Here is a 26,371-nt window from a genome sequence, read left to right as displayed (position 1 = left end):
GATGGGTCGAATAGCACTTTGCAAAATGATTACACTGCCTCATTTCTTGTATGTTCTGCAAAACTACCCCCATGCCCTTCCCCAACCTTTCTTTACGGAAATGCAGAATATGTTTACATAATTATATGAAGCAGGAAGATTCCGAGGGTCACATATGCCAAATGCCCAATGACGGCATTTGAAGGCGGACTAGGTTCCCATACCAGAAACTTTACTGATGGATCACAAAGTTGATTAATATAGCTGATAGGCTATTTGGGGACAGATCTGACCAGATGATCCAATTAAAGCTTGTCTCTATAGAATGCCATTGTGTTTCTTCTGTATGGGAAGTACCTTCCTCACTCATTCCCACAGATAACTCGACTACCGTTGCTGTGCTGGTGCAATGTACTGTGATGTAGAAAGGGGTTCAACAAGCCCACTGGCCTGACTCTGCTTTGGCAAAGGACCCAACGAGCTGGATTTGAGAGCTTGGATCTTATTGGGATATCTACCCTGGGAGGGACATTAGATATTTGAGCAATTATCAGAGGATTGTAATCTACACCAGTCACAATTTTTTAAATACCTCCAGTTGCACCTAGAGCTCACTGCACATGAGGATATTCTTAAGGGAGTCCCTGAGTTTAACGCTCTTAAGGCTAAATTGATACTCGATCCACCAATTGCAAGCTTATCTCAGGACTTTGTAAATCAGTTTTACTAAATGCACCCAAACTGATGGGTAAGACAGAGATAGAATTGGAATCCGATCTAGGAAAATTAGAGGACTAATATTGGTGTGAGGCGAGACTCGTGCCACGATTGCTGGCTATCCTGTCATATTTCAGGGCTATACAATTTATTTACCTCCATAGAGTATACTATAGTCCAAATAGGCTGTGGAGGAAGAGAAGGGCAGAAAGTTCTGCATGCATGAAGTGTGGGGTTTCGGAGCCTCCTTTTATCATGTAATGTGGGATTGCCTAGGATATAGGCATACTGGCAGAGAATCTACAGCATAATTGCTGACACAATCCATATATTCAGATATCCAGACCCTATTGTAGCTATCCTGGGAATCATGGAGGGATGGATCTCGACAAGGAGATTACAGACCAAGATTGGTGTGTGCTTTATGGTGGCCAAACGACCTAAAGCTCGTCGTTGACACCTCGATGAATCTCCCCCCGATCACAGAATAGATGAATGGCATGCATCACTGTGCTGCAGTGTAGCATATAGTGTCTACGTGGAGGGGCTGCGTGAGGAAACACAAAAATATGGGGCCTGTGGCCTTCACTACAAGAATTACTATAATATGTACGATATAATGGACACTACAACAGACTGTAAATTTTAAGTATCATTCTACTGGCCATGAGGCCAATTTTTAAGTATTTAATTGTTTTCTACTGTCTCTTGATTTGTTTTGCATAAAAATAAGAGGGAGAGGACAGCAATAGCTCTTACTCCTCAGGGAAATTTGTTACCAAAGAAAACAATGAGGGCTTACTCTTTTCAATGCAAGGGAGTGTGACAAAATACCTGGTGGAGTGGTGGTCATTAACCACCACTAAATTGCTAAATTGCACCAAAACATCAGCCATGAATTTTAGGGGTGGCAGTCAAATCTCTACTCAAAAACATGCATTAGAGCATGTTCCTTTGTCTCTATGAGGAAAAGGAATCCCTTTTATGTAATTTTTAGTCCCCAAAAAAGATCCCAAACAAGGCCGATCCTGTACTCGAGGCAGGTCTACACATAGACCAAGAAACAAAGATTCAGGATGCTGAGATTGTATCAGATTTAGCCAACGCTCCTGAATAGAGACTGAATGTGCTCTGTGGATATGCAGGATGTGTACATCCACATTCCTATGGCTGTGAAACACAGAATGTTTTTGCGATTCGTAGTACGTAAAGCCCACTACCGATAAAAAGTCCCAAATTGTCGGCTTGAAAAGAACATGGCTATTATGGCAGCTCCCCTAATCAAACAAAAAAATCTATTTCTACCTGTACTTAGACGACTGGTTGATACTTATGCACACTCTGCACAACTGGCATCTCGAGAGTACAGCACCACTGCCAAGTTTTTACGTCTCTTAGGTCTGCACATCAACCTTGAAAAAACTGTCCCTTGTATTAAAGTTGGTAAGTCTACTTGGCTACTTATTTAATTCTTAACCCCCCCATGATCAGTGCCTTTGCAAGCTGTGGTCACTCTCCCTTCAGTTTCACCTGAATGACAATACAGAAGTGCATAATATGTAAAAAGGATAAGAGCAGAAGTCCAAAGTTTTTCTTAGGAGATTCTGGCCGGTGCTACTGAATGCGGGGATTACCAACATCAAGGCTTTCTAGTCTTGATTACACCTCATGCTTCTTTCTTCCACTATCCTCTCCTTTTGATCTGTTCATCTCACACTTGCAGGTCCTTTTTCATCCCTGCTTTCTCCCCTTGTCACTGTTTCATAGGCTTCCTATTTTCTTTCATTGTCTCTTATCTGCCTTTCATATGCTCCATGCCAAAATCAGATGATGAAAAATATGGCCCCTCCAGTGCTTAATTTAGGCTGGTGTTTTCCAGTGCTTGGCACCAGCACTTAATTGTCAACAACGTTGCCTGTGACAGTCTGCCACAAGGTGGGATTGTCTATCTAATTTAGAGAGGACTACAACAACAGTTAATTATTAAATCTGAAAGAGACTATTAGTTATAGATTCCTTACCTTAGAATTACCCCCAGGCGTCAGACTGGATCCCGGAGAAATTTTTTCATAGCAGTACCCCTGCACGTCGGTAGGTGGCGTCGGTTGACTCCGCGTTAGTCATCGGCATCGTGATCGCCGGGATGACGTCGCGGTATCTACTTAGACGCCGCCCAAGCGCGCTGACGTCAGTTCTTTATATTTCGGTGCCAGCCAGCGCAGATCCAGAGGGAGCGGTACCCTTAGTCACTTTTTGACTAACTATTTTTTTACTTCTGTCGAACTCTTTTCGAGTCGTGTGGACTCCTGCTGCGTGTAGGAATGTCCCATCGTCGGCCCTGCTTCAAACCTTGTGACTCCTGCCACAAGTTGATGTCGGTTACGGACCCACACCTCGTGTGCCTCTGTTGTCTGGAGCGTGACCACGACCTGAAGTCATGCTCCGACTGTTGGGCCATGAACCTGAAGCCTTTGCAGGAGCGGTCCCGAAATCGTCTCGAGACCTGGCAGTCAGCTCTGCGCCGCTCGAGGTCCCGGTCGAGAGGGACGTTGCGGGACCGTTTGCGGAGTCACCACCATCACTCCTCGACCAAGTTTGTGTCTTTGGGTAAGTCGAAGCACAAAAAGAAGGCGAAGAAGCACAGTCGCTCTTCCCCTTCTCCCCATCCGTCGACGGACGCGGAAGGTCATTGTCCTTCGGCTCCGCCCGCGGAGCCTGTTAAGTCGGCTTCGAGCTTCCCTCCCTTCCCAGAAGCCGGAACGACCCCTGCCCAACTCCATATCTTTTATGAAGCCCTCCACTCCATCTTTGGGCAGCCCGACTCAGCCGGTGCGCCTTAGGGCGACCCCATTTTCATCTCCCAACACCATACCCCTGAGAGCTTGGTGGTCCAAGTCTCAAAATCCAAAGGCGCGTTCCCTACTGCTCCCCCAGTTAGGGGATCCAAGAAGCTGGACTATCTTGAGAAGATGTTTTTTTCTGCCAGCAAAGGATTGCAGTCGGTGAACGCCGCATGTCTATTGGGCCGCTACACCCACTCTGTGTGGGACACTGTTGCACAGGTGCTGCCACAGTGCCCGGAGGAGGCCCGTGCCGTACTCTTCCATGCAGTCGCAGAGAGGAGAGATGCAGCAAAGTTCGCCATTCGATGTGGACTGGACACCGCCGACTCACTAGGCAGGACGATTTCAACATCAGTAACCCTGAGACGCTACATCTGGCTAAGGTCCAGTGGCTTCTCGGGCAATGTCCAATCGACCCTTTTGGACCTGCCCTTCGATGGCCAACGCTTGTTTGGCGACAAGTGGACAGCATGCTTGAGCGCTTCAAGGATTCTAGGGCTACGGCCAGATCCTTGGGCCTCGCTATTACCTCTCACCAGCACAGTCTGCTTTTCGCCCCTTTTGTGGCTACGGAAGGGGTTCCCCACCATATTCCACCCAGAGCCACAGGCCTGCGCAAGCTACCCAGCTTCTGTGCGGCAGGAGACGTGGGACCCAGTGCCGTGTGTCTGGAGGCCAGTAGGCGGGCCAGTCCACCAGTGCCCGCTCTGCAGCAACCTCTAAGCTTTATTAGTCCGACCTTTCAGGGCCACCAGTTGCTAATGGGCGTCAGGATCCGCCATCACCTCCCCCACTGGCACAACATCACGTCGGACAGGCGGCTTTTGCAGATAGACCGAAGGTGCTACTCCCTCCCCTTGGAGACTACCCCTCCATCCATGTCACCAACACTCCTTTGCATGTCGGAGGATCACTTGGCGGAGTCCGGGCTCCACATCAACCTTCTGGTGCTCCGTGCGATCCGTCTTGCACTGAAAGCATTCCTTCCTTCTGTCAAGGGAAGTGTGGTGCAGGTGTTCATGGACAGCACCACCGCCATGTGGTACTGCAACAAACAGGGCGGGTGGGGTCGTGGAACCTGTCAGGAGGCTCTTTGTCTTTGGACATGGCTGGAACATCAGGGCATGTGCCTAGTGGTTCCCTGAATGTCAGGGCAGACAAACTCATCCACAGGTGCATGATGGATCACGAATGGCGTCTTCACTCAGAGGTGGTGCAAGGTCTCTTTTCAGCCGTGGGGAGAGCCTTAGTTAGATCTGTTCACCACCTGCTTTTCTGCTTGCCATCACCTCTGCTCACAGGGTGAGTGAGCTTTAGGCTCTTTCTTCTAAACCTCCTTTCCTTGCTGTTCATCCGGACAAGGTTGTCCTTCGCACTAGACCTTCTTTTCTTCCCAAAGTGGTTACCTCTTTCTACATAGGATAGACCATCACTTTGTCCACCTTCTTCCCGCCCCCGTATCCTTCCAAGCAGGAGGAGAGACTCCACCGTCTGGATCCAAAACGTGTGTTCATTTATTTGGATCGCACAAAACAATTCCGGGTGGACGATCAACTCTTTGTCGGCTATGTGGGTGCTAAGAAAGGTCAAGCCGTGCCAAAACGGAGCATCTCTAGATGGGTCGTCCTTTGCATTAAGATCTGTTATTCCTTGGCGAAAAAGGAGCCGCCAGTGGGACTGCGTGCCCATTCCACCAGGGCGAAGGCAGCCACTACTGCTTTGGGACGTGGAGTCCCCCTTACTGACATCTGCCAGGCAGCCACGTGGGCATCTTTGCACACGTTCACTAAACATTATTGCGTGGATACTCAAGTCCGGAGAGACAGCTTCTTTGGCTGTTCAGTTCTCCAGGACTTTCTGGTGTGAACTTGGTTCACAGACCCACCTCCGGGGTTGGTATTGCTGGGGTATCAAAGATAAGGAATCTATAACTAATAGTCTTTCATATTAACAAGTTGCTTACCTTCCGTAACGGTATATCTGTAAGAGACATATATTAGTTATAAATTCCTTCCCGTCCCACCCATCCTCCCCGTTCTGCGAACTGACTTCTAGGGTTAGGGACTCCCTTTCAGCGCCCTAGTTTTGTGCACCAGTGGTCAGTATCTTGCATGGCTCTGTGCTTCTGGCGTAGAATGTCGTATAAAGAACTGATGTCAGCGCGCAGGGGCAGCATCTAAGTAGATACCTCAATGTCATCCCGGCAATCACGACGCCGATGACAAATGCAGAGTCGACCAATGCCACCTACTGATGCGCAGGGGTACTGCTACGAAAAAATTTCTCCGAATCCAGTCTGACGTCTGAGGGTAATTCTAAGGTAAGGAATCTAAAACTAATATATGTCTCTTACAGACATATGGCTACCGAAGGTATAACTTGTTCTTCAATATACATTAAAAATGAATGATATTTGATACCCAAACCATTCTTGTAGCTTTGGGGGCCTGAAATAGTCCAAATTGTCACACTTGAAGGAGTGTGGTGGTTAGTAGTTGTGTTGGTACTGTCATTGGCAGTGTTGGCAGGGCAAAGTGTGGTGCATGCTGCAGTGGCCTCCTGACGAGGGCCCTTGCACTTTTTAATTTTTTTATTTAACAAATTAAGCACTGGTCCGCTCTTCAAAGAATAAATGCCAGTGCCAACTACCTGCAGGAATTAAGCACTGTGATAGTGCCTTCCTCTACCTAACATTCCATTAGCTCCTTGACAATTTTCGCAATAGCCAAATGGGATTTTCTGTCTCCTGCGGGAAGGAATAAAAAGGCAGTAATTGCATTCTGCCTGACAGATTTTCCAAGGATCTTGGGAAGTGTCTGCTTTCAACGTTCAATATTCTCTGTTGCTCAGTTCACAATGGAAGTCTATGTCTGATGTTATTGTTCTGCACTCCCAACGTGCTTGTTTTGCCTTTGTTGCGTGATTGTTGTTTCATTTATAAAATTTGTATTCATGTGAGAGCTGACATTTTTGTGTCTCTTCTTCGGGTTTATTTTACTTTTGAACTCCACAAAGTGGTCTTCTGTTTCCTTCCTCTCTTCTTTTGTGCATCTCATAACTAAGGTGATTTTGTTCACTTTTTATTTTAAATGAAGATTGGGAATGTATCTCCATTCTTATGTTAGTTTCTCCTATAGCCCCCTTCTCTGTATGTGCCTATGTGTTTTTTTCTGGGCTGCAGTGTATAGCTGCTTTATTTCTTTGTGTAAAGTGACCAAGTGACTGTTACTGTGTCCTCACTTTCACTTATTTGACGCTGGATAGTTCAGTCTATCTTCTGTTTCTGCTCTTTTAGCTACAGCCTGAAGACCAAGGCAAGTAGTCTGATATACCACTTGCTATTAACTACCAGGCTGACCTTGGCACATAGAAATCTCTAGAAAACTAATTAGATTTGTGGTGAAACATATGGCAGCCATGATGGAAAGAAAGTACAACATATGTTAGAAATGCATCTGACAACTGTATGTGCTCTTCGTCTCCGTTTCTTACTCTTCAAGCTCAGTGATTGAAGGGTCATACCCTGACATCTTTACTCACTCTCGGTGCAGAGTTCAAGCCTGGCTGATTACATGATTTAGAAAGGATGGCTTGTTGGCGGCTTGGGTTGTATTTTGGAATGGAGAACGGATTAGCAAGCGTTGCTGTGAGTGTTCCAACTATTAAAGCATAATGTTGATTATACCTGCTTTTAGCTACCCTACAAGCACATTTTTTCATTTTGGAATGATCTCGTAGATTTCCTTAAAAAAATATAAAAGAGTTGAAAGGATAGTGACATATGTTGCAGAGGGCATCCCCCAAAGGTTTTGCCGCAAAGTTGTCGAGTGAATTGTGGTCACAATCTCTAGTAATCTTGTGTTCTGAATTGACTATCATGTGCGTTTTATCAAAATGTTGCTGTGCTTCCTTTAAGTCAAACACCTGTGAGGAACATTTTATCAATATGCTGTGTGCTCCAACGTGCTGAGTCTTAGTATATGTGAGCATTTTTACAGTGTTTCCTCTCGATTTAAAAAAATAATAAGAAATTCCCCTCTCATTTTTTTAATGTTGTACTATTTCTTTCATTTAAGGATCTTAAAAAGCCGTTTGACAAAGCATGGAAAGACTATGAAACAAAAGTGTGAGTATGTCTTCTTGTAATCCATATAAGAATGTCATTCCTAACGTGAAACTGCATAGATGTTTTAAAGTTTTACTGCCAGTCTCAGTATTTGTATTTTTGTATGCATGCAGTTGACCGGAGAATCCAAGGTAATCTGGTCTCAGTGAGAGGAATATTAATGTAATGCGTTGGTAAATATACTTCAGCTCAATAATTACTGCAAGGGAGGATTTTTTCCAAGGATTTAACACTTGCCGTGTCGAACACCAGACTATAACTTAAAAACAATCAATTGGCTGTTGAACCTTCAGTTCTCCGCATTTGCTGAACAACATAAATGCATTCAACATTATCTGTACACCTCACTGTGCTTATGGAGCAAAGACTAGTATATCTCTTAAACCTATACCACATTTTGCTCCACAGAAATATGCACTCATCATTAGCAAACCTCATCACCTAAGGAGTGTTTAAACGCCGGAAACATGGAGGGAGGTTACTGGTTGTACAGGTTCCCAAGCCCTGGAGCAGACTGAATGCGTCTCTCAGGACAAAATCTAACCATCTGGTGTCAGGAACGGCCTGAAAACTGAGCTGTTCTTGACAGTTTTCACCTGTTCTTGTCACGGGGGGAGGTGTGGTGGGCAAGCGATTAGTAAATATCGTGCCAGGCCATCCCTGTCCCTAGAGGATTTAACTTCCCCAGTCAAATCAACAATTTGAGCAGGTCCTCAGCAGCTCCCTTGCTGTCAGTCACCTCCTTCCTCCTTACGCTGTTAGGCTGCTCCTGCCTGGAAGTTAGCCTTGCCATCCAGCCTTACCAGCCCTTCTAGGTTCCTATGCCCTAGGCTCCACGCCCAGTGCCACTCGCAGTTTTCCCCCCCGATTGCTGTTTTCTTGGCTTCCCGCCTCTACAGAACCCCTCCCAGGACCTACTTAATGGAGACCTCAGCGCTAGTCCATTGAGCAGGTCCTAACCAGCTCCCTTTGCTGCCACTTGCCTCCTTCCTTCCTCTGCTGTGTGGCTGCTCCTGCCTGGACGTTAGCCCCACCAGCCAGTCTTGCCAGCGCTTCTAGATTCTTGTGCCCTAAGCTCCAGGCCCAATGCCACTCGCCTTTTTCTCCTGCTCTCCATTTGGCACCAAAGGGGGTGGTGATGGACGGAGCATCAGAACCAATCAAACACTCACACCCAGTCAACAGATCTGGGTTTGATCCATCACCGTTCTTTAGCCCACTCTGCCACCCCAGTTCAGACATGGCCATATGCAAATCAGTCTGACCCTGTGCCTCATGGGAACAGTCCAGCCCGAACTGCCAAGCCATGTCTTCTCTGGACCGGAAACAAGCTTCCTAGGACCGGTTTCTGGCATTTCAGCCGTCTTCAGCCAGGCTTGCTTGAATCCAGTGGCAAAGTGAGCAAGGGACTCAACGTCTGAGCATACCCTGCCAACTTATGGCGAACAAAGCGGTACAAAAGGGGGTGGTGATGGACGGAGCATCAGAACCAATCAAACACTCACACCCAGTCAACAGATCTGGGTTTGATCCATCACCGTTCTTTAGCCCACTCTGCCACCCCAGTTCAGACATGGCCATATGCAAATCAGTCTGACCCTGTGCCTCATGGGAACAGTCCAGCCCGAACTGCCAAGCCATGTCTTCTCTGGACCGGAAACAAGCTTCCTAGGACCGGTTTCTGGCATTTCAGCCGTCTTCAGCCAGGCTTGCTTGAATCCAGTGGCAAAGTGAGCAAGGGACTCAACGTCTGAGCATACCCTGCCAACTTATGGCGAACAAAGCGGTACAAAAGGGGGTGGTGATGGACGGAGCATCAGAACCAATCAAACACTCACACCCAGTCAACAGATCTGGGTTTGATCCATCACCGTTCTTTAGCCCACTCTGCCACCCCAGTTCAGACATGGCCATATGCAAATCAGTCTGACCCTGTGCCTCATGGGAACAGTCCAGCCCGAACTGCCAAGCCATGTCTTCTCTGGACCGGAAACAAGCTTCCTAGGACCGGTTTCTGGCATTTCAGCCGTCTTCAGCCAGGCTTGCTTGAATCCAGTGGCAAAGTGAGCAAGGGACTCAACGTCTGAGCATACCCTGCCAACTTATGGCGAACAAAGCGGTACAAAAGGGGGTGGTGATGGACGGAGCATCAGAACCAATCAAACACTCACACCCAGTCAACAGATCTGGGTTTGATCCATCACCGTTCTTTAGCCCACTCTGCCACCCCAGTTCAGACATGGCCATATGCAAATCAGTCTGACCCTGTGCCTCATGGGAACAGTCCAGCCCGAACTGCCAAGCCATGTCTTCTCTGGACCGGAAACAAGCTTCCTAGGACCGGTTTCTGGCATTTCAGCCGTCTTCAGCCAGGCTTGCTTGAATCCAGTGGCAAAGTGAGCAAGGGACTCAACGTCTGAGCATACCCTGCCAACTTATGGCGAACAAAGCGGTACAAAAGGGGGTGGTGATGGACGGAGCATCAGAACCAATCAAACACTCACACCCAGTCAACAGATCTGGGTTTGATCCATCACCGTTCTTTAGCCCACTCTGCCACCCCAGTTCAGACATGGCCATATGCAAATCAGTCTGACCCTGTGCCTCATGGGAACAGTCCAGCCCGAACTGCCAAGCCATGTCTTCTCTGGACCGGAAACAAGCTTCCTAGGACCGGTTTCTGGCATTTCAGCCGTCTTCAGCCGTCTTCAACCACCCCCTTTTGTACCGCTTTGTTCGCCATAAGTTGGCAGGGTATGCTCAGACGTGAGTCCCTTGCTCACTTTGCCACTGGATTCAAGCAAGCCTGGCTGAAGACGGCTGAAATGCCAGAAACCGGTCCTAGGAAGCTTGTTTCCGGTCCAGGGAAGGCATGGCTTGGCAGTTCGGGCTGGACTGTTCCCATGAGGCACAGGGTCAGACTGATTTGCATATGGCCATGTCTGAACTGGGGTGGCAGAGTGGGCTAAAGAACGGTGATGGATCAAACCCAGATCTGTTGACTGGGTGTGAGTGTTTGATTGGTTCTGATGCTCCATCCATCACCACCCCCTTTTGTACCGCTTTGTTCGCCATAAGTTGGCAGGGTATGCTCAGACGTGAGTCCCTTGCTCACTTTGCCACTGGATTCAAGCAAGCCTGGCTGAAGACGGCTGAAATGCCAGAAACCGGTCCTAGGAAGCTTGTTTCCGGTCCAGGGAAGGCATGGCTTGGCAGTTCGGGCTGGACTGTTCCCATGAGGCACAGGGTCAGACTGATTTGCATATGGCCATGTCTGAACTGGGGTGGCAGAGTGGGCTAAAGAACGGTGATGGATCAAACCCAGATCTGTTGACTGGGTGTGAGTGTTTGATTGGGTCTGATGCTCCATCCATCACCACCCCCTTTTGTACCGCTTTGTTCGCCATAAGTTGGCAGGGTATGCTCAGACGTGAGTCCCTTGCTCACTTTGCCACTGGATTCAAGCAAGCCTGGCTGAAGACGGCTGAAATGCCAGAAACCGGTCCTAGGAAGCTTGTTTCCGGTCCAGGGAAGGCATGGCTTGGCAGTTCGGGCTGGACTGTTCCCATGAGGCACAGGGTCAGACTGATTTGCATATGGCCATGTCTGAACTGGGGTGGCAGAGTGGGCTAAAGAACGGTGATGGATCAAACCCAGATCTGTTGACTGGGTGTGAGTGTTTGATTGGTTCTGATGCTCCATCCATCACCACCCCCTTTTGTACCGCTTTGTTCGCCATAAGTTGGCAGGGTATGCTCAGACGTGAGTCCCTTGCTCACTTTGCCACTGGATTCAAGTAAGCCTGGCTGAAGACGGCTGAAATGCCAGAAACCGGTCCTAGGAAGCTTGTTTCCGGTCCAGGGAAGGCATGGCTTGGCAGTTCGGGCTGGACTGTTCCCATGAGGCACAGGGTCAGACTGATTTGCATATGGCCATGTCTGAACTGGGGTGGCAGAGTGGGCTAAAGAACGGTGATGGATCAAACCCAGATCTGTTGACTGGGTGTGAGTGTTTGATTGGTTCTGATGCTCCATCCATCACCACCCCCTTTTGTACCGCTTTGTTCGCCATAAGTTGGCAGGGTATGCTCAGACGTGAGTCCCTTGCTCACTTTGCCACTGGATTCAAGCAAGCCTGGCTGAAGACGGCTGTAATGCCAGAAACCGGTCCTAGGAAGCTTGTTTCCGGTCCAGGGAAGGCATGGCTTGGCAGTTCGGGCTGGACTGTTCCCATGAGGCACAGGGTCAGACTGATTTGCATATGGCCATGTCTGAACTGGGGTGGCAGAGTGGGCTAAAGAACGGTGATGGATCAAACCCAGATCTGTTGACTGGGTGTGAGTGTTTGATTGGTTCTGATGCTCCATCCATCACCACCCCCTTTTGTACCGCTTTGTTCGCCATAAGTTGGCAGGGTATGCTCAGACGTGAGTCCCTTGCTCACTTTGCCACTGGATTCAAGCAAGCCTGGCTGAAGACGGCTGAAATGCCAGAAACCGGTCCTAGGAAGCTTGTTTCCGGTCCAGGGAAGGCATGGCTTGGCAGTTCGGGCTGGACTGTTCCCATGAGGCACAGGGTCAGACTGATTTGCATATGGCCATGTCTGAACTGGGGTGGCAGAGTGGGCTAAAGAACGGTGATGGATCAAACCGAGATCTGTTGACTGGGTGTGAGTGTTTGATTGGTTCTGATGCTCCATCCATCACCACCCCCTTTTGTACCGCTTTGTTCGCCATAAGTTGGCAGGGTATGCTCAGACGTGAGTCCCTTGCTCACTTTGCCACTGGATTCAAGCAAGCCTGGCTGAAGACGGCTGAAATGCCAGAAACCGGTCCTAGGAAGCTTGTTTCCGGTCCAGGGAAGGCATGGCTTGGCAGTTCGGGCTGGACTGTTCCCATGAGGCACAGGGTCAGACTGATTTGCATATGGCCATGTCTGAACTGGGGTGGCAGAGTGGGCTAAAGAACGGTGATGGATCAAACCCAGATCTGTTGACTGGGTGTGAGTGTTTGATTGGTTCTGATGCTCCATCCATCACCACCCCCTTTTGTACCGCTTTGTTCGCCATAAGTTGGCAGGGTATGCTCAGACGTGAGTCCCTTGCTCACTTTGCCACTGGATTCAAGTAAGCCTGGCTGAAGACGGCTGAAATGCCAGAAACCGGTCCTAGGAAGCTTGTTTCCGGTCCAGGGAAGGCATGGCTTGGCAGTTCGGGCTGGACTGTTCCCATGAGGCACAGGGTCAGACTGATTTGCATATGGCCATGTCTGAACTGGGGTGGCAGAGTGGGCTAAAGAACGGTGATGGATCAAACCCAGATCTGTTGACTGGGTGTGAGTGTTTGATTGGTTCTGATGCTCCATCCATCACCACCCCCTTTTGTACCGCTTTGTTCGCCATAAGTTGGCAGGGTATGCTCAGACGTGAGTCCCTTGCTCACTTTGCCACTGGATTCAAGCAAGCCTGGCTGAAGACGGCTGTAATGCCAGAAACCGGTCCTAGGAAGCTTGTTTCCGGTCCAGGGAAGGCATGGCTTGGCAGTTCGGGCTGGACTGTTCCCATGAGGCACAGGGTCAGACTGATTTGCATATGGCCATGTCTGAACTGGGGTGGCAGAGTGGGCTAAAGAACGGTGATGGATCAAACCCAGATCTGTTGACTGGGTGTGAGTGTTTGATTGGTTCTGATGCTCCATCCATCACCACCCCCTTTTGTACCGCTTTGTTCGCCATAAGTTGGCAGGGTATGCTCAGACGTGAGTCCCTTGCTCACTTTGCCACTGGATTCAAGCAAGCCTGGCTGAAGACGGCTGAAATGCCAGAAACCGGTCCTAGGAAGCTTGTTTCCGGTCCAGGGAAGGCATGGCTTGGCAGTTCGGGCTGGACTGTTCCCATGAGGCACAGGGTCAGACTGATTTGCATATGGCCATGTCTGAACTGGGGTGGCAGAGTGGGCTAAAGAACGGTGATGGATCAAACCCAGATCTGTTGACTGGGTGTGAGTGTTTGATTGGTTCTGATGCTCCATCCATCACCACCCCCTTTTGTACCGCTTTGTTCGCCATAAGTTGGCAGGGTATGCTCAGACGTGAGTCCCTTGCTCACTTTGCCACTGGATTCAAGCAAGCCTGGCTGAAGACGGCTGAAATGCCAGAAACCGGTCCTAGGAAGCTTGTTTCCGGTCCAGGGAAGGCATGGCTTGGCAGTTCGGGCTGGACTGTTCCCATGAGGCACAGGGTCAGACTGATTTGCATATGGCCATGTCTGAACTGGGGTGGCAGAGTGGGCTAAAGAACGGTGATGGATCAAACCCAGATCTGTTGACTGGGTGTGAGTGTTTGATTGGTTCTGATGCTCCATCCATCACCACCCCCTTTTGTACCGCTCCATTTGGCACCAGCTGGCAAGCTAGGCAACAGCCCAAGAGCACATTGGGCTTTCAGTGGTCAAGTTTCTAGATCCTAATAGTCAGCTAGCCAATTGAATATTGGACCTCTACTCATGAAAGGTCAAAGAGAAAGAATAAAGTAATTGAAACTAATAAAAGACCGTACAGAACTCCCCATAGCTTTAACAATCATAGGTGTGCTACGATAAAATTCTAAAAGTATATTGGTTTGATTATTTTCATAACTTAGTGCCTTGACCTTGCCAAGCTCAAACCCCAGATATCTGTTTTGTTGAGTCACATATTTCAGAGGCAGATGCATCATATTCTAAAACATAAGGTGTGTGGTGCTTGCAAAAGTCAACCATTGTTGAGTCCAGTACTTTGGGTGTAACATAATTCTGTGTATATAATAATTAACAAAGCAACTGATGCCTGCTGCAAGCTTATGTTCTCAACTGAGTCCGATTCCGTTATTTGAAAATAATGTTATTCTTCGCTGCGGTCATTTTTTGACGTCTTATCAGTCCTAGCAAACTAATGGTTAAATCATTCAATCTTGAGTCTTGTTTGAAGACAGTCTTAACCCTCTTCTTGGAAACATCTAATGATCAGTCAACCATATTCTCCAATATTGGATCATCCCCATTGTCCAGCTGGTTTTCTCATGGTAGACACAGCGAGTAGAACAATGTTAAACATAGATAGAAAAGCTTTAACATAGTCATAACTATAGCCTACTAACATCATTGTAAAAGATCGAAACTCAGCATGTCAGGGCAAAGCACTGTCTTTACCCGTCCCCACCCAGGCCACTAAAGCTCTGTTTTTTGCTGCTCATCATGTGTGAAGGGAGTCCCTCCTATGCTCTGCTCAATCATTCAAAGTTGGCTTTTCATCATTTGTGTCTGCATTTCTGAGATACTTGCCTTCATCTCATCATTTAGATAATCTTGAACAGATCAGACCATGTCTGAATTCTCTCTAAAAAAAAAAGAAGGTATTTTTAGGCATTGGTGTGTACTCGTGGCAAAAAGAGGCTTCACTCTGAGGATCACCGCAATAAGTGTATAGATTGCCTTCATCCAATCCACAAAGCAAAGGATTGCAAGATCTGTAGTATATATTCTAGCAGGACTCTTAAAGATAGAGAGACTAGACTGTTATTATTGCACTAAAAATCTAAATCTGGAGAGATATATAACTGTGGGGAAGAATGGAAGGGCTCTTTCAAAGCATTAGGAACATTGTAAAAATGGGCTTGTTCACACTCTGCCTTCAAAGACAACATCTGAGGAAAAATCTTCAACCTCTAAAGATCCATCTAAAAAGTATTTTAAAAAAGTCCATAAGAGAGTGAGCCATCCCATTCGAAAAAGAAGCTATTTATGAAGCCTTCAACAAAATCTTAACATTTGACCGTTGAGACCGGAAATTACTGTTCAGGGCTTGGTGCTTACCCTTAATACACATCTGGGTATTGTGCTGTCTGAGGCGACCTTTTCTCTAAGCCATTATGTCACCACACACTGGAATATGTAGTAGGCAAGTGCTTTTGAGAGGTTACCACCTTCTCAGGAGGAACAAGTCAAAAGCGTAAAAAAAGCCTTGCTGATGAAGTCTTCATAGAGCTGGAGAAAACCAGGAGCCATGAATCATGGCGAGGAATTCCCAGGAGCCAAGAGTCAGGATCTGCAAGTGGAGGGAGTGTGGAAACAAGTGAACAAACTTGTTTTTTTTGCAATGCACCCTCGAATCAGACTGATGCGTTTAAATTGTAAAGGAAAAGGAAATAGCATCAAGCACCACGTGACAGGCAATATAATGGTTTGAGAAAGTCAGGTAGAAACCAAGGGAGGAAGAGCCATGATAGAACGGGAAAAGAAAAGAGAACGAAAACTTGAAGTGGACTAGCTCTGGAGTCACTTTAATAGGCTGCTGCAAACCCTCAAACAAGTGATTGCATTTTTGAGCTGAAGTAAGAAGGCGCAGCAGCCAGAAGCACGAAAGGAGGCAGGCCCAGGTCACAGCTGTGGGCTGAGTGCGGCGTATCCTGAACACAGGGAACCATAGAAATCCACAAGGTGCAGTGGATCTCAAGCACCCAGGTGTCTGAAAAGGCACAGATACAACAGTATACCCCCTCCTGAGGCCTCAGGTTTGTTAAGGAAGGCCATAAAACAAAAATGATGAGCCAGTCTTGGGGCATGGAGTGAAGAGGCAGGAACCCAAGAACACTCACTAGCAAAACAGCCTTGTCGGTAAATGAATAACTGCAACCGACCTCTGAAAATTCTGAAGCCACAAATCTCGCTGACCTCATATTCCGGTTCCCCATTTACGATGACAGGAGGAGGAGGAAGAGAGATTTGACAAAAAGGCATGAAAGGTAGGGTCACATAGAGAATTCAGAGACTAGAGACTCCTATCAACCCTCTGAGGAGCATAATGATGATGATTATGATGGGTGGGAGTATGGATTTGACACATACGATCAAACCGTGCAAACGTCATAGAAGGAGATTGTCAAGAATTCCTGTCATACAAGGGAAACACGCCCTTATGTAAACAGGAGAGCTGTTACATAACTCAAGGGAAACACGCCCTTATGTAAACAGGAGAGCTGTTACATAACTCAAGGGAAACACGCCCTTATGTAAACAGGAGAGCTGTTACATAACTCAAGGGAAACACGCCCTTATGTAAACAGGAGAGCTGTTACATAACTCAAGGAAAACACGCCCTATAAAGGGAGGAACCGGGAGGTACAAGGCTGTCGGATATTGTGTTTACACCGACGTACCTGCTTCGTGAAGAGCAGTGTTCCGGAGTGGTGCTCCAGTAAGGCAAGAACGGAGGTAGGTCGAGTCGTTACTCCCTGGGCCGTGTCTTGCCCCATCGTCACCTGTGAAGGACCCGGAAGCTCTACCGGTCAACCATTGAGCTTCGCTTTTTGACTCGGCTGAGTCCAAGCGCAGTGGCGCTTTTGCTGGTTGGAGTCGTAACTCCCAGCCCGACCAGAGACACAGGGACTGCCAGCTGTAACGCACACCAGGAGGTGTTTGCCGCGTTACAGACTCGGAAGTCCACAGGATCGATCGAGCGGCTGCTCTCGGTTCAGTCTTCTTGCTTGTGATTGGGGTATCGGTGACGCATCACCAGGAGGTGACTCCGCGTCCCGGTGCAGCCTGAGGAAGAGGTTGAGCGGCTGCTCCCTTCAGGTAGAGACCCCGGCTGGGTGTTTCCCTGACTCCTCGATTCTCCCCAACACTCTTCGTGCCCCTCACAGCCTACCGATTGGCATTGTCGGCCATTTCATTTCTGCCCTCTGTTGGCATACGCCGGGATCGGCGTATATGCAGAGGACGGTTAGGACCATCCGTGCTGTGGGCTGGTAACATACTTAGCCTGGAGGATTCCAGTGACTATAACTTTTGTTTGTTCTTTGTATTTTATTTGCCTTCATTAAAAGAACTAACCCTTCACAAGTGGTTGCGTCCTCATTGTCGTGTCTGTTAAACGATCCTGAGACGTTCAGGGCGTTACAAAATATCCGACCTTAATAACACTAACTGTCTCCCGGTCGATAACAGACATGGCAACACTTGATGATGTGCTGGCTGCTTTAGCGGCCATGCAAGTTGAAGTGGCTGCCTCTAGGCAAGAAACAGCCGATGTAAAAGCCAGACTGGATGCTATCCAATTGGACCCGCTCACGCCCAGCACCTCCCTCACGAACCAGACCCCTGCGGTAGTAGTGGAAATGCCGGTAGCCATCCCCTTGGCAACACCAGAGAGGTACAGTGGGGATCCTAACACAGTGCAGGTATTCCTCACACAAGTGGCGCTACATTTAGCGTGCAAACCAAAGGCGTTCCCCACGAGTCAGGCTCGTGTGGCTTTCCTTATATCCTATTTGGCTGGAAACGCGGCACAATGGGCCGTACCTCTGGTGAGCAGGGACGACCCCCTCTTATGTGATTGGGGTGCTTTTCGCGAGGAATTCCTGAAGGTATTCGACAGAAGGGCTGACTCGTACACGGCGGACCGTGAAATGCTTGAGTTGAGACAGGGATCCAACGACCTGGTGCAGTATCTCAACGCGTTCCGAAGGCTGGTTGCGGAAACCAAGTGGCCTGTTGCTAAACAGACGGCGCTCTTCCATCAAGGGCTGTGCGAGGAGCTCAAGGACGCCGTGGCTCATATTGACCCTCAACCCAAGACATGTGAGGGCCTTATCAACCTGGTATTACGGCTGGAACATAGGCTAAGTGAAAGAAAGGGGGATCATGGGAGAAAAGGAAAATCCCTTCCATCCTATGTGACGGTGGGAAGTCCTGAAACTTCCACCGCATCCAAGGGAGAACCCATGGACATCAGCGCAATACGAGCGAGCCTCACAGCCACGGAGAAAGAGTCACGCCGTAAACAAGGATTGTGCCTATATTGTGGCAAAAAAGGCCACTACGTACGTGAATGCCTGGCAAACCGAAGACGTCACGTTATCGGGCCAACCGGTCGGTAACAGCCGTGGTGGACATACCGGCGGAAAACTAGAGGACTCCAAGACCAGAGAAGGGGCATCTCGGAGTCACTCATCCATCCCTTCACTTTCCAACTCGGTCACTAAGGGACAACGACACCTGTTTATCACGGTGCACGTGGGAGTGCATGACCAGTGGATACCCGTTGTGGCCATGGTGGATTCAGGGGCCACTGGCATGTTTATGGACCACAACGAGGCATGCAGGCTAGGGCTAGTGCTTCTTCCCAAAGCAGTACCCGAAGACGTCTATGCGGTAGACGGAAGGCGATTGGTGACGGGGCCCATCGGACAGCACACGGGGGTCCTTCCGATGAGATATGGGAGGAACCATTTGGAACAAATCGATTTTAACATCATCCGAGCGCCCCAATATGGCGTCATATTGGGATTGCCGTGGCTACAGAAACACAACCCCTTTGTGGATTGGCCAACACATCGCATCGAAATGACGTCACCGTATTGCATCCTGCATTGTGGAATAAGAACGGAATCCCTTGACGCAGATGAGAGTGGGAGTCAGACGGTGGCTACAGCGGCAGAAAAAGATGTGGCTCTCCCCCAGGCTTATCACAGTTTTGAGGATGTATTTGATGAGGTGAAGGCGGAAGTGCTACCACCACATAGACAGTTTGACTGCCAGATCGACCTGGTGCCAGGGGCCAGCGTTCCCAGCGCCAGGCTGTATGCCCTGACGGAGCCTGAAAACGTGCATCTCCGGGGGTACCTGGATAAACTCCTCAAGCTAGGATTCATCCGCCCGTCCAAGTCTCCGGCCGCCTCGCCGCTCTTCTTCATCCCGAAGGCTAATGGGGAGCTGAGAGCCTGTGTGGACTTTAGGGCATTGAATGCGATAACCATAAAAAATCGGTACCCCTTGCCTCTCATCAGTGTACTTCTGGAACAGGTCAAGAAAGCTCGTATCTACACCAAGTTGGATTTGAAAGGGGCATACCATCTGGTGCGCATGAGGGACGGAGACGAGTGGAAGACCGCCTTTAAGACCAGGTTCGGCCTTTTTGAGTACCTCGTCATGCCGTTCGGTCTGTGCAACGCCCCGGCAGCCTTTCAGTACTTTTTGAATGAGGTATTCAGAGAGGAGTTGGATATCTACGTGGTCGTATATATCGACGACATCCTCATCTATTCGTCCAGTGTGGAGGAGCACGTACACCACGTCAAAGCTGTGCTCCAAAAGCTGAGGGAAAACATGCTGTTTTGTAAACTCAGCAAGTGTGACTTCCACGTCACATCCGTGGAATTCCTCGGAGTGATGCTGAGTCCAGAGGAACAGGAGATGGCAGAACGAAAGATCAAGGCGGTGAAAGAATGGCCGGTGCCCCAAAGCGTGAAGGACGTCCAAAGTTTCATTGGCTTCGCCAACTTTTACAGGCGGTTTATAGATGGATTTTCAGGAGTGGTGGCCCCAATCACACAGCTACTGAGGAAGTCCAAGGAGTTTGTCTGGTCCCCTGAAGCGAACAAAGCCTTTGAGGCCCTGAAAAGCGCCTTTGGTAAGGCGCCGGTGTTGGCTCACCCCGATCCGGATCTCCCCTACGTGGTGGAAGCGGACGCGTCGGATGTGGCGCTGGGGGCTATCTTGTCCCAACGCAACCACGACACAGGGGTGCTTCATCCCGTTGCGTACATGTCCCGCAAACTCAACGACGCCGAACGCAACTACCATATTGCGGAGAAGGAGCTTCTCGCAATCAAGGACGCCTTCACCGAATGGAGGCATTGGTTGATGGGGGCAAGACATGTGGTATCGGTGTACACGGACCATCGGAACCTACAGTTCATGACGGCCACTAGACACCTTTCTCCCAGGCAGCTGCGGTGGATGATCTTCTTTGCGGGGTTCAACTTCCGCATCACATATCGGCCGGGGACGGAAAACCGGAAGGCGGACGCCCTGTCCCGTCAATCTGCAGTTAAGGAACCATTGCCTGCAACCGAGCGTTCCATCATTTCCCCGAGGATGGTATTGGGGGTTATCCAACCGGATACTTTCCTGAGGGGAATAAAGAGAGGGATCAGGTCATTCGCATGGCGGAGGTGGCTCCTCAGTCACAGAGAATGGCAGCTGAAGGACGGGATACCCCTGAAGGGCAGGTGCCTATTGATACCCACGCCTAGGCTAAGGAAACAAGCATTCATCTGGTGCCATGACTCTCCATGCGCAGGTCATTTGGGCTTTGAAAAAACGGTGGCTAGCATGGGACGGCATTTCTGGTGGCCAACCATGAGAGTGGATGTCAGGAGGTGGGGACAGGAGTGTCCTACGTGTGCTACCATGAAGGCCGACCATGGCCGAACCCAAGGGCTCTTACATCCACTTCCGACCCCGGATAGACCATGGGATAGCATATCACTGGACTTCGTGGTGGGCCTACCGGTAGACCAGGGGATGACGGCAATACTGGTGGTGGTGGATTACTTGACGAAAATGGGGCACTTCATCCCCTGCAAGAGAGTCCCTACGGCCGGGGAATTGGCGTCACTACTCCTAAAGAATGTGGTACGACTGCATGGATTACCTGGGGTGATCGTGTCGGACCGGGGGTCGCAGTTTACTGCGCAATTCTGGAAGACTTGGTGCACTGCGCTGCATGTTAAGACCGCCCTGTCCACCAGCTACCACCCTCAAACGGACGGCCAAACCGAGCGCCTGAACCAAACGCTCAAACAGTATCTGCGATGTTTTGTGGACCAGGGCAGGGAAGAATGGGTCGACTTGCTATGGGTTGCAGAGATAGCCTATAACAACGCCACTCACAGCTCCACACAGTCATCTCCGTTCTATAGCAACTATGGCCAACATCCCAGGTTCTTGCCATTTCTACATCCGTTCAGAGAGGACAGGATTCCCGCCACAGCGGACAGGGTGGCACACATAAAAGACACGTTGATGCGCTCAAGGGCTGTCCTAATAGAGGCCAAGAGAAGATACAAGGCTGCGGCAGATAGGAAGAGAAGGCCCGGGCCACTGTACCGCACTGGAGACTACGTCTGGATATCCACAAGAAACATGAGGTTTCGAAAGAACAGTGTGTTCCATCCCAAGTACATGGGCCCCTATCGAATTACCAAGTGTATGGGTCCCGTGAACGTGAAGGTGTGCTTGCCCCAGTCATTGCGGATACACCCTGTCTTTCATGTATCATTGCTCAAACCAGCACCCTCCAAGCCGTCTGGGACACCTAGGCCGGTATGCGTGGAGTCGGAGGTGGAGTATGAAGTGTCGGGCATACGGGCATCCAAATGGCGCAGGGGGAAGCTGTGGTACCTGGTTGCGTGGAAAGGCTATGGCCCGGAGGAGCATTCATGGGAACCGGCTGAAGGGGTTCATGCTCCGCGCTTGGTCTCCTTGTTCCATCGGCGTTTTCCTGCCAGCGCTGGACCCGTGGGGAGCCGCTGAGAGGGAGGATGTACTGTCAAGAATTCCTGTCATACAAGGGAAACACGCCCTTATGTAAACAGGAGAGCTGTTACATAACTCAAGGGAAACACGCCCTTATGTAAACAGGAGAGCTGTTACATAACTCAAGGGAAACACGCCCTTATGTAAACAGGAGAGCTGTTACATAACTCAAGGGAAACACGCCCTTATGTAAACAGGAGAGCTGTTACATAACTCAAGGAAAACACGCCCTATAAAGGGAGGAACCGGGAGGTACAAGGCTGTCGGATATTGTGTTTACACCGACGTACCTGCTTCGTGAAGAGCAGTGTTCCGGAGTGGTGCTCCAGTAAGGCAAGAACGGAGGTAGGTCGAGTCGTTACTCCCTGGGCCGTGTCTTGCCCCATCGTCACCTGTGAAGGACCCGGAAGCTCTACCGGTCAACCATTGAGCTTCGCTTTTTGACTCGGCTGAGTCCAAGCGCAGTGGCGCTTTTGCTGGTTGGAGTCGTAACTCCCAGCCCGACCAGAGACACAGGGACTGCCAGCTGTAACGCACACCAGGAGGTGTTTGCCGCGTTACAGACTCGGAAGTCCACAGGATCGATCGAGCGGCTGCTCTCGGTTCAGTCTTCTTGCTTGTGATTGGGGTATCGGTGACGCATCACCAGGAGGTGACTCCGCGTCCCGGTGCAGCCTGAGGAAGAGGTTGAGCGGCTGCTCCCTTCAGGTAGAGACCCCGGCTGGGTGTTTCCCTGACTCCTCGATTCTCCCCAACACTCTTCGTGCCCCTCACAGCCTACCGATTGGCATTGTCGGCCATTTCATTTCTGCCCTCTGTTGGCATACGCCGGGATCGGCGTATATGCAGAGGACGGTTAGGACCATCCGTGCTGTGGGCTGGTAACGTACTTAGCCTGGAGGATTCCAGTGACTATAACTTTTGTTTGTTCTTTGTATTTTATTTGCCTTCATTAAAAGAACTAACCCTTCACAAGTGGTTGCGTCCTCATTGTCGTGTCTGTTAAACGATCCTGAGACGTTCAGGGCGTTACAGAGATAATACATGTCTCTGAAACCAACTTAGAGGTCCACACTATATGGCTATCTGATAATTACTTTATTCCCAGTGATCCAGGGTATATTAAAAACGAGAGAGTGGATAATGTATCAAGACTAACAATTTATATCTTAATTATCCTTGGATGGTCTACGTGTTTCGCCCTTTTTTAAATGTTGGGCTTTCTTCAGGGCCTCTCTATAGGGTGCTAGTGATAAAGTGCAAAAAAAGTGAGTGGTACAAATAAACCACATGTAATGCATTTTTAGAACACACGCTAAGGTGTGCTTTTTATGCTTGGAGGACTAACCGTATTAGGGTCCTCTGATGGGTTAATACTTTGTTTGTGGTAAATGCTCACGAAGCTGTTCCCAGGAGGGAGAAGCCTTTGTAGTCACACATTCATCAAAAGGACTCCTCCGCCGTAGCACCTATTGCTGTCTCCTCAGGTACAGGATGCTGCATAAATTGATCGTCTTGATAAATTATCCACACTCTCTTTTTTAATATACCCTGGATCACTGGAAATAAAGTAATTATCAGGTAGAATCCCAGAGGTATTTTTAACATCACATCACTTCATCACACTCACTGACACCCACAACCAGCTCCACTGTAATCAGGTGTTGCAGCACAGCAGAATAGCATTCGGCTACTCAGCTGGAACCCGATGATGAAGCATGACACCAACTAGGTTGGTGTGTGAGGGTCTTCATAACAAACCTTTGAGGTGCCAGACATCACTACGTCAGATAGCCATATAGTGTGGTCGTCTAAGTTGGTTTCAGATACTATTTTAGGGACAAAGAAGGCCATTTACTGGTCCTAGCTCTCTCTTTTGTTTTCTGATAATACATGTCCCCATAATTTTGGTCAAGGATCTGTGTTTAATGTTTGTTCATTATTTCAAGTGATTTTCAGAATCAACTCCATCTGATCCTAAAAAACCACGTTAAAAGCAGTCAACTCTGTCAGGTTTCAGACTTCAAACGAGGCATACAACATCTTGCAGTTCTTCACATTTATCACCTAGACAAAGTCCAAGAGCCCTTTTGTCACATCATTCACTTCTTGCACCTTCCACAGTGGCGGTAGTAATTCCAAGACTTAATAAGAAATAAGGCACCTGACAATATACCTGCATGTTCAATGTGTCACCCTTTGCAGACTGTATAGTCATGCAAGCTGCTTAAAACATTCCAGAAACCAGATTTTTCCATGCTTAGCACCGCCTGATAGAGAAGGCAGACAACATTGGCAAATCTTTCTGCTACAGCAGCTACCTTTAACGTCTTGACAATACTTACAGGATACGACTGTCAAATGTGGTCATATATCGGACCATATGTAGAACACACACCTGACGATAAAAAAAGTTGTTGCATGTGAAAGTGAGTGGACGTCTTCAGCAATAATTAAAACAGCTTTGGACATCGTTTCCACTGGTTTTAGGCAACTTGTAGTTACAAGGGCAGTGCTGGCTACCCTCTACTTCATTCAGTCCAGAAGTAAGAAGTATGAGTTTGAACATGCCATATGATGGAAAAGCTTTGTTTGCTTATCATGTGGATCAGGCTTTTTGATCCTTCAAGTTAGATACTGAAATGGCAAGATTGCTGGGCATACAGCAGCAAAGGCATCCAAAGCCCTTTCGAGGTGGTAGAGGCCTATACTCACATAGAGGAGGCTACCAGCGTCATAGGTATTAACAGTATACTACTCTCAGCAACACTACCGCCGAATGTAACAAATGCACTATAGGGTTCCACATCTACATCCCACCATAAGCATGTTCCCCATAAAAGGGTTGGAAACCAGTCTTGAAGCAGGGAAGGATCAGGATGGACAGGCAGGCTTATTGATGATGGCCACGAAACCTATGAATGTACCTATGAGTGGAAAAACCTCACTTCATTACAATCAATGGAACAACATAACAGGCCGTTGGGTGTTTGATCTTGTACAATTTGATCACATTCTGTAGTTTATCCACAATGGTCTGCTCAACATAACCCATCAACCTTTTCATCTATTGCAAAAGGAAATCTTCATCTTGTTACTAAAAAGAGCAATAGAGCTGGACCCAAAACTTTAGGCAAGTGTAGGCCTACATTGGATCTTCAGAATCTAAATGAGTATCTGAATAAAGTAAAGATTATGCATGGTTACCTTGCAGGAGGTTCTATAGCTTCTCTAGACAAAGGTTTATGTAACCTCTTTAGACAGACAGGACGTCAACTTTCACATCCCTATACACCCCACGCATTGAAGGCACTTAAGATTACAAGTGGCCAATCACCATTTTCAGATGAAGGTCCTTTACTTTATCCTAAAATCTGCCTCAAAGATATTCACAAAGTGCATGGCATCGATAGCTGCCCATCTTAGAAAACAAGGTGTGGGGATCTCTTTAAGATAGAATGTAAGTCTTGTTGCCAGGAATGGAATGTTGTTCTTTGAAGTAAAGAGTTGAAGCTGGGAAGCAGGTGGAGCAAGCTGGAGGTACCTAAAACTCTGTACTACAAATAAAGATTACCAACTCTACTCTGATGTTGGAGAGATCTTTACATTGGCGACGAGTGAAAATTCTGCGCAGGGGGCAGACAGCAAGTACCTCCACCCCTGGAAGAATAACTGACATATCTACTTTCTGATATGTACTTCGTATTTCTCAAGAACCCAGCGTTTCTCCGAGTGAAATTCTCTGGATGGATCAAGGTACACTGTGACTGGTATGTACATCGTATCCAGAGATTCAAAACTATTTCTTTACTACTCTCTACCAGCGTTTCTGATTGCAAAACTACATGCCCTTCTTCGTTGAATCTGCACCTTCTCTGCGTGTTGTGCTGGATATACAACTTTTTGAGACTTACGCTGTGGTGTGTTCCTGTTACCCAACGTGCTGTGTACTACATCTTCTCTGCGTTACCTACTCGCGCTACTTTTCAAACTTATATGTGTGGTCCGTGATACCCAACGCGCTGTGATTGACTCTCTCATTGGATTTTCCTTAGCAGCAAAACGTTATTTCCTTCTTTTGTGTTTCGAGTGCTGCTTACATTAGGTATTACTATTGTTACCGTTGGAAGGCTGCACCGGCATTTTCGAATCAAGGAACGTCCTGACACGCGAGCATTGGTCATCCGACATCATCCTGACCCACGAGCATTACTCATCCGACATCCATACCCAGCGTCTTCACGTTTTGATCGGCGCACGCACGCACACACGCACGTAGCCTGCATCACGGCGGCCATTTTAGGAAGTTGGGATAGCTTACTGTGTTTGCGCCCAATTTCCTCTAGAAATTAC

General features: G+C 48.5%; 1 protein-coding gene across 5 annotated transcripts in view; it reads left to right on the top strand.

Annotated features, from left to right (window-relative positions):
• The window catches only part of ASAP2 (ArfGAP with SH3 domain, ankyrin repeat and PH domain 2), a 1,162,669-nt gene that overhangs the window by 267,594 nt on the left and 868,704 nt on the right, over positions 1–26,371 (top strand). For all 5 annotated transcript variants that reach the window (XM_085610735.1, XM_085610732.1, XM_085610734.1 and 2 more), the window contains one exon: positions 7,616–7,665. In XM_085610735.1, coding sequence (XP_085466861.1) covers positions 7,616–7,665 — 50 coding nt within the window. The remainder of the gene's footprint in view (positions 1–7,615; positions 7,666–26,371) is intronic.

This window comes from Triturus cristatus, chromosome 6 (assembly GCF_964204655.1).
Source record: "Triturus cristatus chromosome 6, aTriCri1.1, whole genome shotgun sequence".
In the NCBI taxonomy this organism is placed as follows: Eukaryota; Metazoa; Chordata; class Amphibia; order Caudata; family Salamandridae; genus Triturus; species Triturus cristatus.
The sequence above is the reverse complement of the archived record's forward strand: the minus strand, read 5'-3'. Positions and strand labels throughout refer to the sequence as shown.